The sequence below is a fragment of the Lagenorhynchus albirostris genome, chromosome 1, assembly GCF_949774975.1.
Source record: "Lagenorhynchus albirostris chromosome 1, mLagAlb1.1, whole genome shotgun sequence".
Lineage (NCBI taxonomy): Eukaryota > Metazoa > Chordata > Mammalia > Artiodactyla > Delphinidae > Lagenorhynchus > Lagenorhynchus albirostris.
The window spans coordinates 23,543,542-23,564,725 of record NC_083095.1 but is presented as its reverse complement, the minus strand read 5'-3'; the positions used below and the strand labels follow the sequence as shown (position 1 = coordinate 23,564,725).

Genomic DNA, 21,184 nt, shown 5'->3' with positions numbered 1-21,184 from the left:
GCATGGGAATTGAGTTTCCATCTTGTTTGCTGTTGTTTATTTTTTGCCACATGTTAGCAAACCATTGTCTTTCTTCTCTCCATCATTATCCCCATCCCCACACAGATACATAGGTAAAGTCAAAGGAAACATATTAGGGCATACAGTTTGACACAGTAAAAAGAATGTAGATCATTAAGTTAGATAGATCTGGATTAAATTCCTGATTTCTTTGGGTCCTAGGCAAGTTTTTTTTTGTTTTTTATTTTTTGTTTTTAACCTCATTCTATATATAGCTTTCCTCATCTTTAAAACTGGAAGAGTGACTGTTACAGGCTGAATTGTGTCCCCTCAAAATTTATATGTTAAAGTCATAACCTCCACTACCTCAGACTATAACTGTAATTGGAGATAGAGTCTCTAAAGAGGTAATTAAGTTAAAATGAGGTCATTAGGGTGGGCCCGAATCCAATGTGACTGGTATCCTTATAAGAAGAGGAAATTAGGACACAGATGGTAAAGATGATAGGCCACGTGGTGACACAGGGAGGGAGAAGAACATTTAGAAGCCAAGGAGACAGGCCTTAGAAGAAATCAACCCTGCTGACACCTTGATCTCGGAATTCTAGCTTCTAGAAATGTGAGGAAATAAATTTCTGTTTTTTAAGTCACCCAGTCTGTGGCACCTTGTTTATGGCAGCCCCTAACAAACTAATATAGCAACAGTATCTAAAATGAAAGATATAGGAATTTGAAATATTATACTGTATGCTATAATATATAGTGAGTGATTCAAACATATAGCTAGTATGATTATTGATATTAGTAGTAACATTAGTATCATAATTAGCATTGTGAAGCACTACCAGAGGTTTGTGAAAGAAATAATTGCCCCAAAGGAAAAAATAATGAGCTTGTGAAAATTCTTTTAAGCAGGGGGAAGTTTAAGTGTGTCCCTGGAAGCTTTACTTTAGATCAGTTTTAATGTATAGAGCCTCATATACTTTCTCTCTAATAGAGGGATATGCTCTGAAATGTTGCCTCCGTGTTTTCTGGCTTAATGCCCTTTGGTTTTAATCATTCTTTCTTTAAGAAAGAGAAAGAAATTGCCCCTTATGGAGAGAGCCCTTACCTTGCCTGAGCATTGTTTAAGAAATGGGGCTTGGATCTCCCCAATGATGTACTTGACTCAGGCAATGTTGTCAGTTCCTCAGTTAGCTGAGCAGTAAATCTGATCATTTCTTTGCCAAAGATAAAGGATGTTCTTTAAAATACATGAAATTTCTCTCTTAATGTTCAGTCCCTTCAGTTTTGCTTTATTTAAGGCTACTTTATCATCGGTTTTGGTGTTTATTTTTAAAATTTTGGAGTAGAAAAAGTAGATCATAATAAACCATACATTGAATAAATACATTGCAGGGCTCTTTCTGAAATCTATGTCACGTATCTCGTATTCCCTCGTGGCTCCCTCTGTAATGCAGACATTTTGTTGTTCATAGTTTTTTTCATCTGTTATTTACCCTCCCCTTCTCCTCGTGGAGCTCTTGGTCTCCAGGAATTCCTTTAGGGAAGCTATCATACATCCCATGGGTCAGCAGGACAGCTTCTCCCCTGCGGAGGGGAGAAGGCAGAATTAAGAAAGGGAAGATCCGGCTCTACTCTCAATTCCAACACTTAACACCAAATCAAGTCATTTGATCTCTATGAGCCTTTGTTTACTTTTCTTTAAAACAGTAACAAAAATATTTGCCATTAACACTTCAGTGGGTACTGGGGAAAGAGACATCAAATGAGATGCTCCCAAAGAAAGCAGTTTGAAACCCATTTAAAGCTATGGAATTATAAGACCCTACTGTTACGAACACTCCCAAAAGAGCCAGGGGTGTCTGTAAGGGGACCCATGGAGCAAACTAAATATGTAAAAGAAATTGAGAAACTGTGTTTTTCAAGTCATCAGTCATTACGAGACCCTTGAGCTCTATATATCTTCATTTCCTAGAGGAGATACTTGTCATTTTCAAAGTCTTTCCATTTTGGTTTTATTATCTGTATGATAATTGATATGAATAAAAGATAATTGTAAGTTAATAGCAATAACTACATCTACTGGCATAATATATTTTATGTCCTTGATAATCTATTTTCCAAAAGGATTTACCAATTTACAGTAAAGAATGCAAATGTGAATAAGGTTTTGATGAAAGAGTAATAAAATAGAAATAAGGAATAGGAACCTGATATAATAGAGGTAGACAGTCATACCTTGGTGCCTTGATATTTTATACTAAATTCTCAGGCAGTGTTCAAAGAGCACCAGAGAAGGAGTCTGACATCTTGTTTCTTATTCTAGTTTACCTACCAGGTGGTTTGCATGCTAAGACTTATACTTATTACTTAATTTATTATTCTACCTGCTATACTCTTCTACTAGCAAATTATCTAGTTCTCTATAAGTTTTCTATTTGAATTCATTTATTATTGAAGTATAGTTGATTTACAATGTTGTGTTAGTTTTAGGTGTACAGCCAAGTGATTCGGTTTATATATATATAAAATATGTATATATAATATATATAATATGTACATATTATATATACATATTATATATATTATATATGTACATATTATATATATAGTATGTATATATTTTATATATATATTCTTTTTCAGATTCTTTTCCCATATAGGTTATTCCAAAATACTGAGTATAGTTCCCTGTTAGTTCTCTTTAAACTTAACTCTTTCAGGTCTCCCTTGGGAGATGCTTCCAAACTTGTTCCATTTTAATACCAACTGAACATTATTTCAGAAAGAGCTAATTTGTTGTTTTTAAACATAAATATATAACCGACATTATATATAAATGCTTTTCTGGAGCCATTTTATTTATAATTATTTGATAGGGAAAATAAAAATAATTTATTTTAAATAAAATAAAATAAAATAATTTATTTTAAATAAAATAAAATAAAATAAAAATAAATTAATTCCAGGTAGTCTATTCTATTTTCTAACTAAACTTTCCTTTTTTTATACACATACATACACACACACACATACATGCATATTAATGCACATATGTATATATATATTATTTTTATATCTAGTGTAAATCTTAAAGTGGACCATGATTCTATTCCTGTTGGTATCCAGAAAAGTAATATGCTCTACGTATATGGAGCTGCCAAAATCACCATCAGCTCCATCCCAGTAGCGAGCTGTCCAGTTATGAAAACAATAAGCCACACCCATTGTTGGTGCTTTTGAGACAAAAGAAGTTGTGTGTTATAAAACATGTCATGCTTGTTGACTATTTGAAGATGAGTATATCCACCTTATCATGGCTAATGGTGACAGTGTGGAGATTCCATTCCTGAAATACTGTGTTGGTTGGAACTCAGCAAAGCAACTTCAGCTGCTTGCAAACTTGCAAACCCTGCAATGTTAAATGGCCAAAATACCACCACAGCATGTTTTTCATAAGTTGAATGAATCACTTTTTGTTAGCAAGCAGGAAATTTCCCTGGTTCTGATTATTAATAAATGTAGCATGATCTTAGTACCAGCATACTGAGCACAGTGAGAAACCAGCAATCAGAAACGCTAGTCTCTTTCTCGGAGTAGAAAGCATGTGATTAGGTATTGCATGTCTTAGAAGTGAAAATCGTTAATGGATTAAAGAGGATTCTTATGGTTCCTGGGATGCTCCCAAAAAGTTGATTTGTAATCCACATTTAAAAATAATAAAATTAACTTTTTAATTTGAAAATGTAAAGTTATTCCATGTTCCCCCTGGGACTCTGGGCATTTTATATTAAAATTAACAGAAAGCATGTATTTATCTTTAAAAACCATGCAAGACAACAAAGCTAATTAAAGAAGAAAAAAATAACAAGTTATCAGAGCAGAGGGTTGTAACTATTAATTAACTTCCTCTAAAGCCAGCATTGGACTATGGAAGCATTCAGGGTCTTTAGTCATACTTACTAGCAAATTCAGTACCAAGAATACATTTAAAATTTATTTCTATATAGCAGAAAAAGCTGTATGCTAAGGACTTTGTACCTTTTATGCCTTTTTCACCTATAAAGTTAGAATTATCTAACATAGTGATATCCTAAATTCAGAACAACAGAGGCAACAACAGAGTAAAAATAATTTAAATTAAAAAAAATTAAATCATATTCTCTTTCTACTTATCGTAATATTGTCATAGTGTAGTTTCACTCTTTGTTTATTTAAAAATTGAAGTCACAGTGACCTTCTAGCCACCACGTATAAGAAGTTGTGTATTTTTCTTTTAAAATGCTCTTCCTCTTTGTATTCTTTGTATTGAGAATACTGAACAGGGCAGTGGGTGAAATATAAGCAGAGTAGAAAGTTTGTAAAGTTATTTGTATGGTGAGAAGGCCAGACTAGCTTTTGAAAACATGTTAGATTTAGGGGTTATGGCTTTGTTTTCATTCTGCTTCGTTCTTATGAGAAGGTGTGAAAAAAATGAAGTACAGTCAACTTTACATCATTGGATAGTTTATTGTAGAATGATATTAAGCTACAATTAGTATATGGTAAAGCCAGGCTTTTGAGGCACGAGGGTCCAGATGGAGACTTAGAGGAGGTGCCACTTATTTAAGTCAGATATTTGGGTCTCTGTTTCCAAGCAGTGTTAACAAATGAAATATTCCATAGAACTGCTGTGAAGACCCAGCTAATAAATCTGAAAAACACTTTTGCAAACTGTAAAGCACCATGTATATGTTGGTACTGTTATCAACTTTTGACTTTTTCTTTCTGTAGTGACGAAATTATTTCCTGATAGAGTATGGATTTATTTCTGTAGCAGAATCCACTATATATTTAGGATAGAATAGGGTAAGATTTTATAAATTGCCACAAAATGTCACAGGCTGATTTGCACTTTTGGTGATTCTATATATTAATCACTGAGTAACCTTCAGTTTTCCAAATAAAGAGTAAAGAGAATGGTGATGACATTTGTAATCATCTACAGAAATGGAATTATTTAAATTCTTCACAGATGGTGAGATATCAAGAGTAAATCATTATATCCACATTTCTAATTTTAAGAATCTTTGAGGGTGTTGGTGGATAATAAGGAACAAACATTGTTTTGCATGTAGAATTAAACATAAACTTTCCATACTACAATCCCAAATTTTCCAGATGACTGTGGAGGGCATTTCAGACACCATCCCCTAAGAACTGAGAAACTCGTAAAAGGAAAATAATGTTATGCTGCATACAATACACAAGCTGATCATATTGGAGCAACTAGAATACTGACCTTTCAAAGAGGACAAATTAGATTCTATATGCCTCAGAATACAATGTGGCTTCATGCCTTAGAAGAGGATGGCATATGACATATACTCCTAATTCTAGCCTCATAGCAGCTTAGTCTGTCATTTCTAAACAAGCTGAATAACTCATTTCTTCTTGAAACAACATAATTCAACCCAATATTCTCTGTAAAGTAAATTGATCAGTGATTGAGATTTTTAGTAAATGCTAGAGATATATGAATGCTTGTCTAATGGTGCTTTAAAACAGTTTCAAGGATTGGACTATGTTCAGTGGGAAACACAAGAAAATCTAATGCCAGATGTTCTCTGAACTTTGAAATGAGTGACATATGGAACTACTCACTATGGGTGACATACACACAATCATAGAAACTACAGTGGTGTAGTCTATCCTGGCTACCAAATCTGCATGCTTTTTCCCAAATTCAGATTTAAAAACTTGTTTGTAAAAATAGATTTTTGAAATTTAAGAGATGCAAATATTTTCTTTATTTGTCTTCCTCTTTGTTTTCTAAGTATTTTTAAGTCAATATATTTTTACTAACCCCTGGGTTTATAAATTATAAGAGTTAAAACACAAGTAAATATTAAAAACAATGTTGAACCCACTAGTCATAATTGATAATACTGCTTTTCATGATCAAAATTCATTAAATTGAGGGTTTTTTCCTATGTCTCCTATGTCTTCTTTTTGAAATTTAGTTTGGAAAGGAGCTAGAAACTGTTCTAGAATACCGGATAAACACCACAACTTGGGGAAAAAATATAGAGTTAATTTTTTAAAGACCTCCAGAATTAATTTTTACCACCTTTTTTATAGCAACGTAAGAGGGAAATAGGCAAATGCTTTGAGTCATGTAACTTGGTTTTCTCAGGCTTTCTTTTCTGTGAGGGTGACAGAGGGCACAGGCAGGAAAGGAATAACGGCTTTGGACTTCCACGTTACCTTTAGTTTTGTGTGGCCTTCCTGGAACTGCTCCCTACTCCACTGACCAGAATATTCTGATAGCTAAGAGATGGGGGAACTAGTTTCCTATCTCCTGCCTGCCCTGGCGTAGATTGAAGAAGGCAGAAAAGTTGTTTGTCCCAAGGTAGCAAAGCTCTCAGACACAGCATGTTATCTGCCCTCTGCCCTTCTACAGCAGGATCTGAAGATGCGAGGAACGTCTCTGGCTAGCATCGGCTTCGTTATTAACTCATTTTGCCTGCGTCTTTAATTTGGGGTGACAGCCGTCTTCCAAGCCTTTGGATGCCATCCCTCTTGGTCACCATATTCTGGCACGTGGCGGCCATTTCTCGCCACAGCTGCCTGTGCAGGGTCTCAGCAGTGTACCCACAGCTGGCAATACGCACTGCAGGGTCCTGACGGCTCCCTCTCTCCTTGCTTTCGCAGCTGGTGCCACGTACATCTTTGGGAAAAGTGGAGGCCTCATCCTCTACACCTGGCCGGCCAATGACAGGCCCAGCACGCGCTCTGACCGCCTGGCTGTGGGCTTCAGCACCACCGTGAAGGACGGCATCTTGGTGCGCATAGACAGCGCCCCAGGCCTCGGGGACTTCCTTCAGCTTCACATTGTGAGTACTGGACTGTGGCCTGGATTCTCTTGTCTTCCTGGTGGTCTGAGTTGGCGAGGCAGATAAATGCACTGGAACATTCTAGATAGACATGGCAAAGGGGCGCAAGCTTGTAACGTTGCCTCAGTGTGTTGGAGCCACACCCGGGAGGTGGTGTGTATTAAGCCTCATTCTACCCCTCAGATATGAACCATGATACCCAGAGGGTACCTCGGGCATAGAAAATTTAAAACTCTTCCTGTCCAGACTCCCTCCCCTTCTGGGTGGTTTGACCTGTCATGAAACACTTAACAGACCACTTAGGTGTAAATAAGAGACTGACCTGGTATGGTTCATCTTAACCTGGTGCAAGCAGCAAGGCCACCTTGAGTGTCAATGATCTCCTAAGTTGGGGGGATCAGCAAAGGTTTGCTGTAAAGGGCCAAATAGAAATATTTGGGGCTTTTCGGGTCATAAGTCTCTGTCAGAGCTACTCAACTCTGCCATTGTTAATGTGAAAACAGCTACAGACAATACATTTTTAAGGAATATGTATGACTATATTCCATAAAAATGTATTTCTAAGAACAGGCTGCAGGCTGTGCTTTGGTGACCCCTGCCCTAGCCTGCAGACTTTCTTGTAGCGACATAAAGAACATGTGATAAAAACTGAGGCCACAGTGGGTGGGGCAAAAAGAATCAGCACATTGACCAAGAGTTGGTATATTTGTGTGTCTTGTATATCCAGCAGTTTGCTTGTATATATAAACCCAATAGGATTGCACCCTCACTCACTGCAGATCATTAAGAACACAGTGCAAGTCTAAGAAATTAAAATGATTTGGAGGAAAAATTACTTTGTTGTGAGGATAGAAAATATTTTTATAGTCACAGTTAACCCATTTTATCACCTGTGCGGTCTGCAGTTAAGAAAATAGGCTAAAGAAGGATATGATTCTCATCCATAAGTACCCAAAGTGCAGCCACCAAAAGCAAAGAGAGGAATTGTTCTCATTAGGTAGAATGACAAGGCTAGGAAGAATGGATTTAATTTGGAGCAATAAGAATTAGGTTTAAATAGTAGGCGGGGAAAGCAGTTAAGAGGAAAAGTCAACGGGGGATTACCACCAACCTCCAAAAAGGAGGAAAAGCAACATTTACTGGGAATCTTTGAATGTGAGTTTTGCTAATGTGCCTATCTACCGAGGAAAGCAGAGTGAGATTTCGTTGCTGGGCTCTGGAGTGGAGGTGGCTGGCTGGAACCAGAGCAAGAAGCTCAGCCCTGGAAGCAGTGCCCGTCTCCAGCACCTGCTCTTCCAATATGCCTTGGAAACAGGAGCAGCTGGAAGGAAGAGGCTTAAGCTGGAAGCCTGTCTGATCTCAGAGTGAACCAGAGCAGGTCAAGACTCTGCTTAGGAATGCAGGGAAGGACTGCTTGGAAACGATCACCTTCAAAACGTAGAATAGGGGTCTTGAGAAGAGTTGTGAACCTTTAAAGCTTCCTCAGATGCTTCAGGAACCATATGGTACTATGAACCTGAGCTTAAGCATCTTACAAAGCCATGCCAAGGAGCGCAGAGGAAGGCGGCCATATTTAGTACAGCTTATCTTTATTTGGCCTGTAAGAACCACCATAATTTACAAAACTGTGAGATTTATGCTGCATATAACTTAATGAGTATTTCATGGCAGCTATAACTAGTCTGTTATTATCAGCTCACTTTCATTTTATTTTTTTATTCAGTGTGACTTACTAGGAGGAATAAGATTTGACACAGCCATGAGCATCTTTATCGAGTCAGATAATGTGCTACCAGTTTATCCATTTCTTCCCATTCCTGTTTTGTAAAGTGTCTCCACTTTTAAGAGAAATGTTGTTTGTTTGTTTTTTTTCTGGTAGTTTAGTTGGAGTTGGCAGTGTTTTTATAAAATGGATATGAGGAACCTGGGAACTTCAGGGAGGAACCAAAGCATTCCATGTTAAATCTTAAAAGCAAAAATACAAGAAATTTTATATCAAAATGTGTTGAGCCCCCTTGGGTATTGTAGACTTATTCCAATGATGCTTTCATTGCTTAAACATTCTGGAAAATTCCAACAGATTGTCCTTCAGAGCTTGGGTTAGGAAATGCCATCTGATATTTTTAGAGAAAAGTAAAAGAGACCCTACGATGTAAAGAAACCACACCATTCTGGAATGGACCCGACATGCCTGTGACCCTCTTGAGCATGGGAACCCTTCACTGGTCTAGTAATTTCAAATCATTTTCTGTTCACTAATGGATCGTTTCTGGTGTCTACCAGAGATAGAAAGTGTGTGTGACTGTATTCCAGTAAAAATGTACTTATAAGAACAGGCTACAGGCTGTACTTTGGTGACTATAGCCCTAGGCTGCAAAGGTCCTCTTAGAGATGTAAAGAATATGTGATTAAAAACCGAGGTCAGAGTGGGCAGAGCAAAGGGAAGATTTTTTACCACATTGGAGAGGGAAGTTCCAAGTGGAAGGTCAAAAGACTTGATGACAAAATCCAGCCTCTTGTTTTGGACATTTACATAGACGCATCAGGAGAATGAAGCCATAAATACCTACTAATTTTATATGACTTTCACAATCTGTCATAGGTGGATTTGTTTATTAAACACAGTTTGTTTCCTTGTACTAAAGAAAATTACTCAAAAAGAAAGGAAGCGCCACTACTGAGAGCGGAAAGGGTTGGACAGGAGGTAAACGGTTTCATTCCCCCTTGCAGTGCCCGGGCTCTGGCAAGGGTCACAGGTGGGCAAAGCTTCATTCTTCGAGTGCGGGTGTTAATTGTGGAAATAACCAAAAATACCTTGGTGCTACTTCTGAGTTGTTGTCGAGCTAGTACATTGCTCCAGAACAAAGTCTAAACTCTGAAATTAGTGTGTGTGGGGCACCGGGGAGAGCACGAGAGAGGAAGGGGGGAAAGAGATTGAGAGTTTGTGTTTTATATATACAGCTGCTGAAGGCGATTCCTAGGAATTCCTGGAGGTTTTGAGCAGTGGTAACACTGTCATTGGAATAAGCCCTTTTTACCCCCCAAGTTAACCTATATGAGGGAAGAGGAAATACTCTTCCAAGAACACTGGGGAGCGTGACCCCAAGATGAGCACTCACACTAAAACAGACTCGCCTGTCGTGGAGACCCCAGAGTAGGAATGGCGAAGAGGCTTCATCTCGCCTGCCCGCTATGAGTGCCTCTCGCTCTCTCAGTGCAAGCACTGCATTGGGAGGATTCGTGAGAGCAGTAGGTAAATCCAGCAAGTAGGAGTTCTGGCTTCCACTAGCCATGTCTGCCACTCTAGGCTGCACACAGCCCTTCCTCACATGCTTGAAGTCTCCCATATCTCTTCCTTTGTCATCCTGAAATCCCCACACGTTAAAAACTCTGTAGGGAAGTAGGTATCTTTTTCAACTCTTAGTCCCCTGGAGGTCTTTGAATCACTGACTAATTAGTTTAGTCAGTCTTCTTATTATCCTTACCCCACCAGGCTAAGGTCAGCTGCTCTGACAGGGTTTGAGTTCTGTTGGGATGGTTGGGAAGCAAGAAGGAGAAATTAGAATGGCTGATTTGGGGACATACAACATTTGGGGGGATGGCAAGAATTTATGGAGAGAGCTTGGGCAGAATGAAGGCATTGGTGCCCTAGGGTGAAGAATTGGTGCAAAGAAAGAGACACTAAGACAGAGCTGGGTAGGTGCCGTAGGCACAATTTGTCCTGTTTCACAGTTTGCTCAGATTATCTGTTGTTCTCACCGAGTGAACAGAGGCTCTTCTTTCTTTTGCTGATTTCTTTTAAACCAAACGTCTTCCCACTCATCTGGGCCTCGTGGTGATTACATAGACTTATTAAATAAGGCAAGAATTAGATCATAAAAAAAAAATCAGAGAAGGCCAAGAGATCAAAATAATTTAGAGATTGCTTCAAAGCAGCTTACATTTCTTAGTTTTTGGTTCACACTTCTGTGATGTACTATTTTCTGTGTCAATTATTAATCATGATATTAATAAAATCACAGACAAAATGTGTCTGACAAAGGCAAAAAGATCTTTGCTGAAGTATGTGTTCATGAAATAAAATTCTGTGGAGGGGAGGGTATCATAGGGCAGAGGGATTTTTACAAATTATTGTTTCAAATATAAGTTCTCTCCACTGAAATCTATTGTTAAGAAATTAATCTGCTCAGTATTTGGAGAGAAGCTATTCCTGTGAGTGGCATCTGCCTATTGTCCCTTCATCTAGGTTCTGTGGAGCAGTGTCAAGTTACACTCACCTTCTTTATACAACAGAGACCAAACTGAATAGGACCAGAGAAAGGATTACCATGGAGTGCTTGCTATTGCCATCCTGAAACTCTTGACAGAGATAGCTTCTCTTTATGTAGTTAGCTTCCCTTTATGTAGTTAATGCAGGGTGTAAAATTAGCTTCTCTTTATGTAGTTAATGCAGGGTGTAAAAAAGACATCCTATTCATTTTATTCTCTCTGTGTGTAATTTACAGTAAATCCTCTTGGATTTATTTTTTAATTATGAGCCTTTCAGGAACAGTGGAAATTTATGTGTCAGGACATCTGTTTTGTTTGACAAGAATCTATAACCTTCCCCAACTGTTTCCCTCCTGGCTTATAATGTAGATACTTACATAAACCAAAGTAGAAGAGAAAGGGTTAGTATTGTTCACGCTGACCTCCTTTCCAAAATGGTAAAGTGTTCTCTTTCCAAAAAACTGCCCCCGCCCCCCGCAAAAAAAGACTGATGATATTCTCGTAGTGTCAGGTTTGGGAAATCAGATATTTAAGTTTGGCTTGTATAGCATTGTTTTCCCATAATTTATAGCACTTGAAGAGACTTCTGGAGAAAAAACGGGAGCAGAGCTGAATTATGATAAATGGTCTGTTGCTCACATCTATTGCATGTATAAATTGCTGGCCTGGATGCTTCCCTTGGCTGTCCCCGTGTGGGATATTTACAGCAAACCATCAACATCTTTTGGGTTAGTGTTCAGTGAGTTTAGGTGGCTGTTAGCTTAGGTTCATCTCTGGATTTGGCCGGTGGCAGAACTGGACTGGCTTCAGGCATTGTACATGAGGGCATCTGCAGAGGAGTCCAGAGGAATAGTGACATTCGAGGCCGGTAACACAAGTAAAGAGGGAAAGAACAAGAAATCAACAAAGGTGTCCACCAGATGCAATTTTGCTTCCCACAGAGCGCTGCGCACTGCAGGTTAGCTCTGTATTTCCTTTTGCTGCTCTTTGTTCTTAGTGAGAAAGGCCTCTTTGGGTTTTCTAGCCTTAGGAGCTTTTCCAGATCATTAGCCACTTCTGTGGAGAGGGCCTGCTGGGGATCGTCTCTGTAGCTCCCAGCTTGGCCGTTCCATCCTGGCGGAGTTGGAGGAGAAGGTGGGAGAAGGGAGTGGAAGGGGGTTTTGCGGAAGCGACTGCTTATGTAAGCTGGACCAGAGGCAGCACCTGCATGGGAGTCGAGTGTGTTTCCTCAGATCTTTTGTTATTTCCAAGGTGGCTCTACCTAAATCTGTTGACTTTGATTCCATGCTTCATGTTGAAAGGCAGAAGCTGTAGTAGAAAAATGTGCTTAATTTGTGATCAGAAGATTTGGATCTGAGTCTCATTTCTGTCCATGTCCAGTGAGCTACTTGGCTTTCAGCAAGTCACTCCACTGCTTTGAGCGTCACCTTTCTCTTCTTTTAAATGGGCACCAAACAGCTTACCTAGTAAGGATTTCCTGAGATTCAGAGGAAGTAAAGTATTCAGAAGTTGTTTTGTTGTTGGCAAAGGACTGCATGAAGATAGAATGGTAGTTTTCTTAATGAAATATCCAGCAGGTGATGACTTCATTCAAGAAAAAAATATATATATATATAGTGAAAGGAAGAACATGTTTTATAATGGAAAGCAGAATTTCATTTTAAGTATTTTTGAAAGTCTACTTAGACACTTTCTGCAAGCAAATTCCTATTTTATCTGATCAAAAGCAAATTTTTGAATGAACCAAATCCACAATTGAGACTTTTGGTGTGTTCCGTTAGCACGCGGTGAAGAACCCAGTTCCCGCTGAGAGACGCCTGGTTAGGTCAATAGGCTAAGTAGAACCCTGCAGCTTCCTGGGTGTCTCATTGCAGGGCATTATGTCTCTACAGTGTCATGAGGTGATGCACTGTGCTTCTTCTGCACTTCAGTACAGTGTTCCAAAGGGCTCTACGCTTACCAGTAAAAGTGTAGTCCACCCTGCCCTGAAGTTCCTTCTTCGGTCATATGAACCCTATCTCATCTTGCCTAAAGAAGATGAAGGAGGATGAGGTGGTGGTGGTGGAAGGGGGGAGGAAGAGGAGAAGAAGGAGGGGAAGACGGAGGCGAACAAAACAATAACCACAAACAGCACCATGAGGAGAGCAAAATCTTTCTAGGCGATGAGAGTATAAAAATGGTTTGAGGGGCTTCCCTGGTGGCGCAGTGGTTGAGAGTCCGCCTGCCGATGCAGAGGACACGGGTTCGTGCCCCGGTCCGGGAGGATCCCGCGTGCCGCGGAGCGGCTGGGCCCGTGAGCCATGGCCGCTGAGCCTGCGCGTCCGGAGCCTGTGCTCCGCAACGGGAGAGGCCACAACACTGAGAGGCCCGCGTATCGCAAAAAAAAAAAAAAAAAAAAAAAGTGGTTTGAGACCCACCATGGGCACCAGATAAAGACATAAAGGGCTTGGCCCTATACTTGGGCATTAATAGAGCCCAGAAAGGGTCATTGCTAGAACGACCATCCCAGTATGGGTACAGCCAGATCGAGTGGAGATGAGGAGCTGCCGCCACCAAGTAAACTGGAAACATAAAAGCACGTGTACACGTAAAAGCATCTCATAGATTTTTTGATTCCTCAAATATAAAAGAAAAATGAATGATGAATCTAGTGTGCAGATGAAAGTTACAGTAATACAGTCGTAAAAATTGAGTTGGCAGAGCATGTAGAAAGTATTTTATAGCTGGTACACAGTTATGAGAAATGAGGCCAAATGACCATATCTTTCTCATTTATCACTTACACCAGTGACCCTTTGACTGTTAACTGATGATAGTCCTGTTTCAGCATCCTCAATGCACACATAATATGAATTTAGAGAAATTAGAATTAAGAGAATTTAGCTCATGAGTGACATTCTTTATACGTGAACTGAGTGTTTTTTATGTGCCAGGCTAAGTGCTATGTTTTGGGGATACCGTGATCAACCTTGGCTCACATAGAGCTAACAGACTTGAAAGAACACAGGGATTAAAATATGAGAAATTAGGTTTCCTACATATTTATGAGATGATGTATTGAAACTCTTGCATGGCTCCTGGTATATAGTGAGCTTTCCATCAAGGATAGCTTTTAATATTATTGGTACTGTTTTTTCAATTAACTTTTCTTTAAGTCAGAGAAAACAATATATTTTATTTTCCTAAATAATGAATAGACTTTTAATCAGATCTTTGAGATGTCAACTTAACTAATATAAAATTCTAAGGAAGCATCAGGATACTACTGATTTAAAGTCAACCTGGTAGCATATACCCTAGATTATTGCGGTTATCAAACAGCTGAACGAGTTTTGAATAGCAGAGGCTTTTCAGACAGATGAATCCAAAGTGCAACAAGCAAGGCAAACCCTAGGCACCATCAAGTGAGTGCTGGGGCTCATATGACTTAATGGCAAGCCTACCTTAATGCTGTCGTTTAGATGAATTAGCTCATTGACCCACCACTTACACTGTTACTAGTCATTACTCCTGGGGTATTGTTCAGTGCATCAGGGCAAGAAATAACTCACGAACTCCCTGAAGCTATAGACGAAGGATTTTAGATCCCCGGCTGCATTCAGAAGGCATGGACCTCAGCATATTGATTGGAGAATTCATTAGCCACCCACCCCACAGCATCATATGCTTAGATCCTGATGCTGTCACTGGGGCTGTTTCATCTTGTTAGTGTTTCCCCGATTGATGGCGGAGGGAACTGTATAACCATATTAGCCTCAAAGATAGTACTGACCGCCAGACCTGTCATTTCCCAGCCTGAGATGACACCTTTGGAACCTAGAATCACTTACAGACATTTAGATAAGCCCTGCTGATCGACCAAACTAACCTTCATCCCAAAGTCAGTTCATACTCAGGATGACAGGAGATGATTGGCAATTCAAATGTCTCCTATTCTATTCTTGACTCCTTAGTTAACCTCTTTTAATTCAGTTCATTTTTCTACTCCATTTTCTATAAATTGGCAGGTAATTTAATAGCATTGATAGTTATTTCCTACATTTGCTTCAGACTATATCTTTAGAGATCATCTTACATGACTACCATTGCTGTCGCTCACCACTAATACTGACAAAGTACCAAGGCCTTTGTTTATTTTATCTTATTATGAGCTCACAACAACTCAGTGAGGTAGTCACTATTAATAGCCTCACTTTATAAATGAGGCAACTAATATTTAATGAAGCTAATGAATTTCCCAAGATAGCACTGCTAATAAACGGCTGAGCAGGCATTCAGATCCAGTTCTGATTCTTAACTACTATTACACCCCGATGAAAGCTTCAGAGTAGAAAGTGTACTGGTGATGATTTTAATTCAACACGTATTTATAAAACGGCAATTTATTTGGAATTGGTGGAGATATGAAGAGGTTTGATATCAAGGAGGGAAATAAAAATTGTACATATGGCTCCGTTTTAAGGGAGGATGGGCTGTATACCAAGGAAAGTAAGAATATTACTGGTTGTAGACATTGAAGAAAGGGACATGGACAGGGTGGGTCAGATTTTGGCTGATGGAATCTGGAGAAGGAACACGCCAGATGAAGATGCTAGCATGAGCGTAACCTCAAAGGAAGGAAATCCAAGTTATATTCTCAAATTAGGTGTTCATTGTGTCCAGAATAAATGAGTTGAGGGAATGGGCGGACAGTGTGGCATGGCAGACAGATCCCGTGTTTTAGAGGAAAGTGGTCTGTGATTCAAGGTCTAGCTTTGCCTCCAACTGCTGTATGTCCTTGGGTGAAGTTTTTGACTTCTCTGTAAACTAATAATGTCACCTCGCAAGTCTGTGTAAAGATTTATAGTAATGTGTGAAAATGTTTAATGACTCTCATCTGGTCTGCGATAGATGCTAAACTAATGATAGCTATGTTTTGGGTTTTTTTTTTTTTTCTTTCCAGGTACTTTAGGCCTGTTGTGGGGAGAATTTGAATGCCATATTGATAGATTGCTTCTGAAAGCAGTGAGAAGACATTTTGAAAGTTTTTGAGCAGAAGACAAAATGCCCAAAGCTTAATTTTTAGGAAGGTTATTTGGTTCCATTGAAAGAATGTTTTTCAGTGGGTTCAAGAAAAATAAATAGCAGGTGATTGTTTAAGTGGTCCAGGAAAAATGTTTTTAAGGACTTATTCTATGATGATGATCATAGGCAGGTAATGAGGATGCAACAAAAGGACATTTCAGAGCTAGAATCAACAGGTATTGCCAGCTGGTTGAATGAAAGAAAGAGACAAGTAAGGAATGTCTAGACTGGGAAAGTTATGATTTCAACAACGATCAAATAGGGGACATGTAAGAAAAATAGATTTTAGGATAAAATCATAGTTTGACTTTGGTGTTGCAAAATATAAGGTATCCAAGAGTCAATCCGTAGAGATTTCCAATAGGAAATGTGTGATGAACTCTGATGAGAGATAAGAGCTAGAGGTAGGGACTTGAGAATTCTCAGCTTGGCAGTAACAGTGGAATCTCTGAGGACTGCTGAGATATCCAAGGAGATAAATGAGTAGGAACTTGGGAAATATATACAAAACTTTACAAGATGAAGGAGAAAAAGGAAGGAAGCTAAAAAAGAAAAGGCTACAGGTTCAGGCAAAACCTAGATAGTGAAGTTTTACAGAAATCATAAAGCTTGAGAGAGGTTTTCAAACCCAAGCAGTTCTAGAGCTTTTTTTTTTCCATACCTTTTGGACAAACATCTGTCATTTGAAATCACTTTGCGGGGACATCTTCTTTGTCTTTATTGTTATTTATTACAGCATATAATATTTGTCACTCTGGTCCTCTCACCAGTCATTTTGTGTTTCTTCCCTTGGTAGTTGTCATAAGCATTACTAACTCAGAGCCAGAAGACACAGGGTCTAGTCCTGGCTCTGCCACCAACTAGCAGGCATCTCAAGTAAGCGGGAGAGATATAGATATTGTTCTGCCAACCTCATAGTATAGTAGGGAAGGTCAATTGAGAGAATGCATGTGAATGTGCCCTGTTACCATTGAGAGACCTACAAAATTAAATAAGATTGTTTTCCTAGTTTTCCATCCACTAGAGCTCATGGTGCCTAAGTGGTTGGAAACCTGTGAATGAACACCTAAAAGATGTTAAAGTGGTTGTAGTTCTCAGCAGGAAGGTTAGCGACCAGGCAGATGGGGATCAGAGCCAAAATGGGAATTGACCCAACTGCCAGATCCCATGGCCTGCTGTGGTCCTCAAAGGGGATGAGTCTCTCAGACCTTGTCTCACCTCTTGGGGCATCGCTTTGGGGGAGGCCATTTGGATTTACAGTCATGCTGCAGTTCTCTAAAGAAGAACCCCCCGGTGCTGCCGGTCACCATGGGCAGTGAGGCATGGAATCTGATTACCCTTATCATTATTTTAGCTTGCATGCCTACAGATGTTACTAATGGTCATAAAATTATTCAGCCCTTTTAAAAATGCAAACGGCAGTAGTTCGGTTACTGAAGCCTTTTGGAAATGACTTTTACTGGTTGATTTTCATAGCTACAAACTCGTATTCTTACCTGACGACATGCATGTTTTTGTAATCACTTCTGTATTTGCTCTTTTATTTATTTTCCAGTGTGCCTGCCACTTTGTATATATCAGCTCCTTTAGTCCTCACAACACTGTCAAATTGGTGAGATTACTTCTGTTATAGAGATTAAGAAACTAAGGCTTAGAGGATTAAATAACCATTGCTTGCAGTGCTGAGAAGGAAAGAAGACTATCAGTATATTTCATGCTAATGTCATATATAGTGCTTTCAAGAGTTACCTACTAAGTATTGAGGTTGGATGTAGTGAATTTAGCAGGACCTGTGATTTTTTTTTTTTTAATCTACGCAGTTAAGAATGGTAAACAGAAATGGAGGAGTGGGGCACAGTATTTTGACTAAAGCAGAATATGTAATTGGAACTAAGTCATTTTATTTCTTGATTCAAAGAAATTCTTCATTTTATGTCGCATTTGATTGCTTCCCAGTATGTTTTTTGTCTCAACAGCATTAAGGCATCCATTTACCCCCAAATTGCTTTCTTAAACACCCTTATGCAAAATGGGCTTGGAAACTAATCTAAGGTTTTACATGCAATATGGTGGACCAAGAGATTCAGAGGCAACTTTTCTTGTCAAATTTTAAGAAAAATCCTCTCAAATGTTGCATATCTGAGCAGAGATTATTGGACAAATGCCTTCACATATTTCATTGTGTGATAAATGCTCTATTAGAAGTCTTCAAGTATTCTTATGTAAAAACTGTAAATGATCTCAAATAATACAAAAACACATTTAGTCTCTCTGCAGTCAGTATTGAATTGTATGTATTTCTAATTTAAAACCAAATATGAGTGTCTTCGCAGAAGCCCTGGGCTGTCATCCACTGGTCTGTTAGTTTCTACTGTCCAGTGGCAGAGTGTAGTAAAAACTTGAAAGGTAGACCTTTTCACTGGAAATCACATTCCTTGAAGTGGGAGCAGATTCCCTTCAATTTACCCCTGACTTGATGACTAGTCCCTAAGGTTAGCAAGCGCTCACCTTTGCCACTTAGATCAGTGATGCTAGGGTGGGTTTTGTTGCATGGCTAAACAGCAAAGTTTAATTCAACACTGAAACTTGAATGAAAAAAATTAGTTTGGTGTGATGTGTTTCCCAGAACACAGTGCACCATGGGGGAGGGTCTTGGACTATCCACAACGCACAGCTAGCTTTTATAAAAAGACAAAAATCTCCCTGAGGTCTGGTTGCGAATATATACAGGGGCATATAGCGAGAAGTATAACATGACAAACTTAGCTTTAGGTGAGAGGCGGGTGGGAGGAATAGAATTCTCAAGTTAAAGTTAGCCAGGCAGGTGAAGATGAGTAAAGTACTTTAGTGAAAAACAATTCAATCATTTATTTATTTATTTATTTATTTATTTTTACATCTTTATTGCAGTATAATTGCTTTACGATGTTGTGTTAGTTTCTGCTGTATAACAAAGTGAATCAGCTATACGTATACATATATCCCCATATTCCCTCCCTCTTGTGTCTCCCTCCCACCCTCCCTATCCCACCCCTCTAGGTGGTCACAAAGCACCGAGCTGATCTCCCTGTGCTATGCGGCTGCTTCCCACTAGCTATCTATTTTACATTTGGTAGTGTATATATGTCCATGCTACTCTCTCACTTAGCCCCAGCTTCCCCTTCCCCCTCCCTAATCACTTATTTTTTCAACCAGCTCCTACTACATGCCAGGTAAGTTCTAGGTGCTAAGTTCTAGGTGCTGGGAATACAAGAGTGAACAGCATAGTCTAACCCCTGGACTTGGGTAGCTGACCTTCTGGTGGGGATTCCTCAGTCGGTACAAGCAGTCAGAACCTAAGTTCTGCAGAGCTTTGTGAAAGCCCAAGGTCATCTGTATTTAATTGATTAAAGTATTAACAGACTGGCAGATCCCCCCAAACTTTTGTTTCCATCTTTGAACTTTTCTCTGTTTTCCAAATCCCCATGTGAACCTCCCTTACTCTTTTTTTTTTTTTTTTTTTGCGGTACGCGGGCCTCTCACTGTTGTGGCCTCTCCCGTTAAGGAGCACAGGCTCCGGATGTGCAGGCTCAGCAGCCATGGCTCACGGGCCCAGCCGCTCCGCGGCATGTGGGATCCTCCCGGACCGGGGCGCGAACCCATGTCCCCTGCATCGGCAGGCGGACTCTCAACCACTGCGCCACCAGGGAAGCCCCTCCCTGACTCTTACAATCAAAACAGAGCAAAGGACCCTCTCACCAGCTGGGGGTTCTGCTGTGACCACTGTAACGACCACTCTGGTTTGTTTTCAGTACCAAAAGGAAACAAAAAAGAATAACATCTTTACCCCCAATTTCAGTTCCTTGTTCTTCCACATGACTGTGACCATTCCTATTGTTTCATTTTGTAATTGTGCAGGATGCCTTCAGACCATCCATCCATATTTCACAGACAGCAGAGTTGCTAGAGGCATCCACATAGCACTAACCGACAGAAAAGAAAGACAAAATCAACCAAATGAAAACCCAGCCTCCCCAGAGACAGACCACACCACTTCCAGTATACTTTTCAAGCCTATAGACCATCAGGTCTGCACATTGACCCAGAGCTTCCCCTCCCCGACCCCAGGCATTTGCAGAATCAACCCCTGTGGTGACAGTATCAGCGCAAATTAGGTTTTTTCCCTCCACTTAACTGAATGCTCCAGGAAACAGGATGGAACCACATGTTTCCCTTTGATTCACACCCAAACACTGCAAAACACAGAGTGTGTACTTCCTCCTTCAAGCTGTGTGTGTGCGTTAAGCACATGCAAACATTGGATTGAAATGCAGACACATAAGACAGCCCTGGAGAAAACCATAGAAGTCTTTTTCTTCCCTTTCTCTAAATCTCCATCTTTGATTTGAGCTAGATCTTTGCAGAGATTCAAAGAATATTGTTTTACAAGGATTCTCCAAAGAGCAGTTCAGTGTGTTTCATCCAGAATTGAGTATTCACCATATCATAACAGATCCCCTTTTGGAACTGGGAGCTTACCCTTAGCTCTCTCCTTATAAATTACTATTCATTTCTGATAAAGAGAACTGAGAAACACCCACTTTATATGATTTACATGAAAGAACATAGAAGGCACATTAGGTAAGTTTTCCTGTGTTTCCACAAATTGCTTCTTTGTTAAAAGTGAGTGTTTGGTGTAAGTAGTATATTAACAAAGAATTCTCCTCTGGTATAAACCCCAACCGAAGCAGGAAGACCAAACTTCTCTTTGAGGCATGCAGATTGAGCTCTCATGTCTCTCTCCAAGAGAATAGTTGATATCGCAGAATAGTGAGAGCTGACAACAAATTCTGTGCATGTGGTTGTACGTGACATGAGCTGGTCAGAAGGTTTTGTGTGATATCTCACTGCCGCAGAGGCCAAAATCAAAGAATTGAGACCAAACATTTCACCCGGCAGGACAAGAGTGAGTGTGTGTGTGTGTGTGTGTGTGT

The 21,184-nt window shown here is 39.6% G+C and overlaps 1 protein-coding gene across 9 annotated transcripts in view; it reads left to right on the top strand.

The window, feature by feature from the left end:
* NRXN3 (neurexin 3) overlaps positions 1-21,184 on the top strand; it is a 1,617,293-nt gene that overhangs the window by 1,231,078 nt on the left and 365,031 nt on the right. For all 9 annotated transcript variants that reach the window (XM_060166202.1, XM_060166193.1, XM_060166220.1 and 6 more), the window contains one exon: positions 6,697-6,878. In XM_060166202.1, coding sequence (XP_060022185.1) covers positions 6,697-6,878 — 182 coding nt within the window. The remainder of the gene's footprint in view (positions 1-6,696; positions 6,879-21,184) is intronic.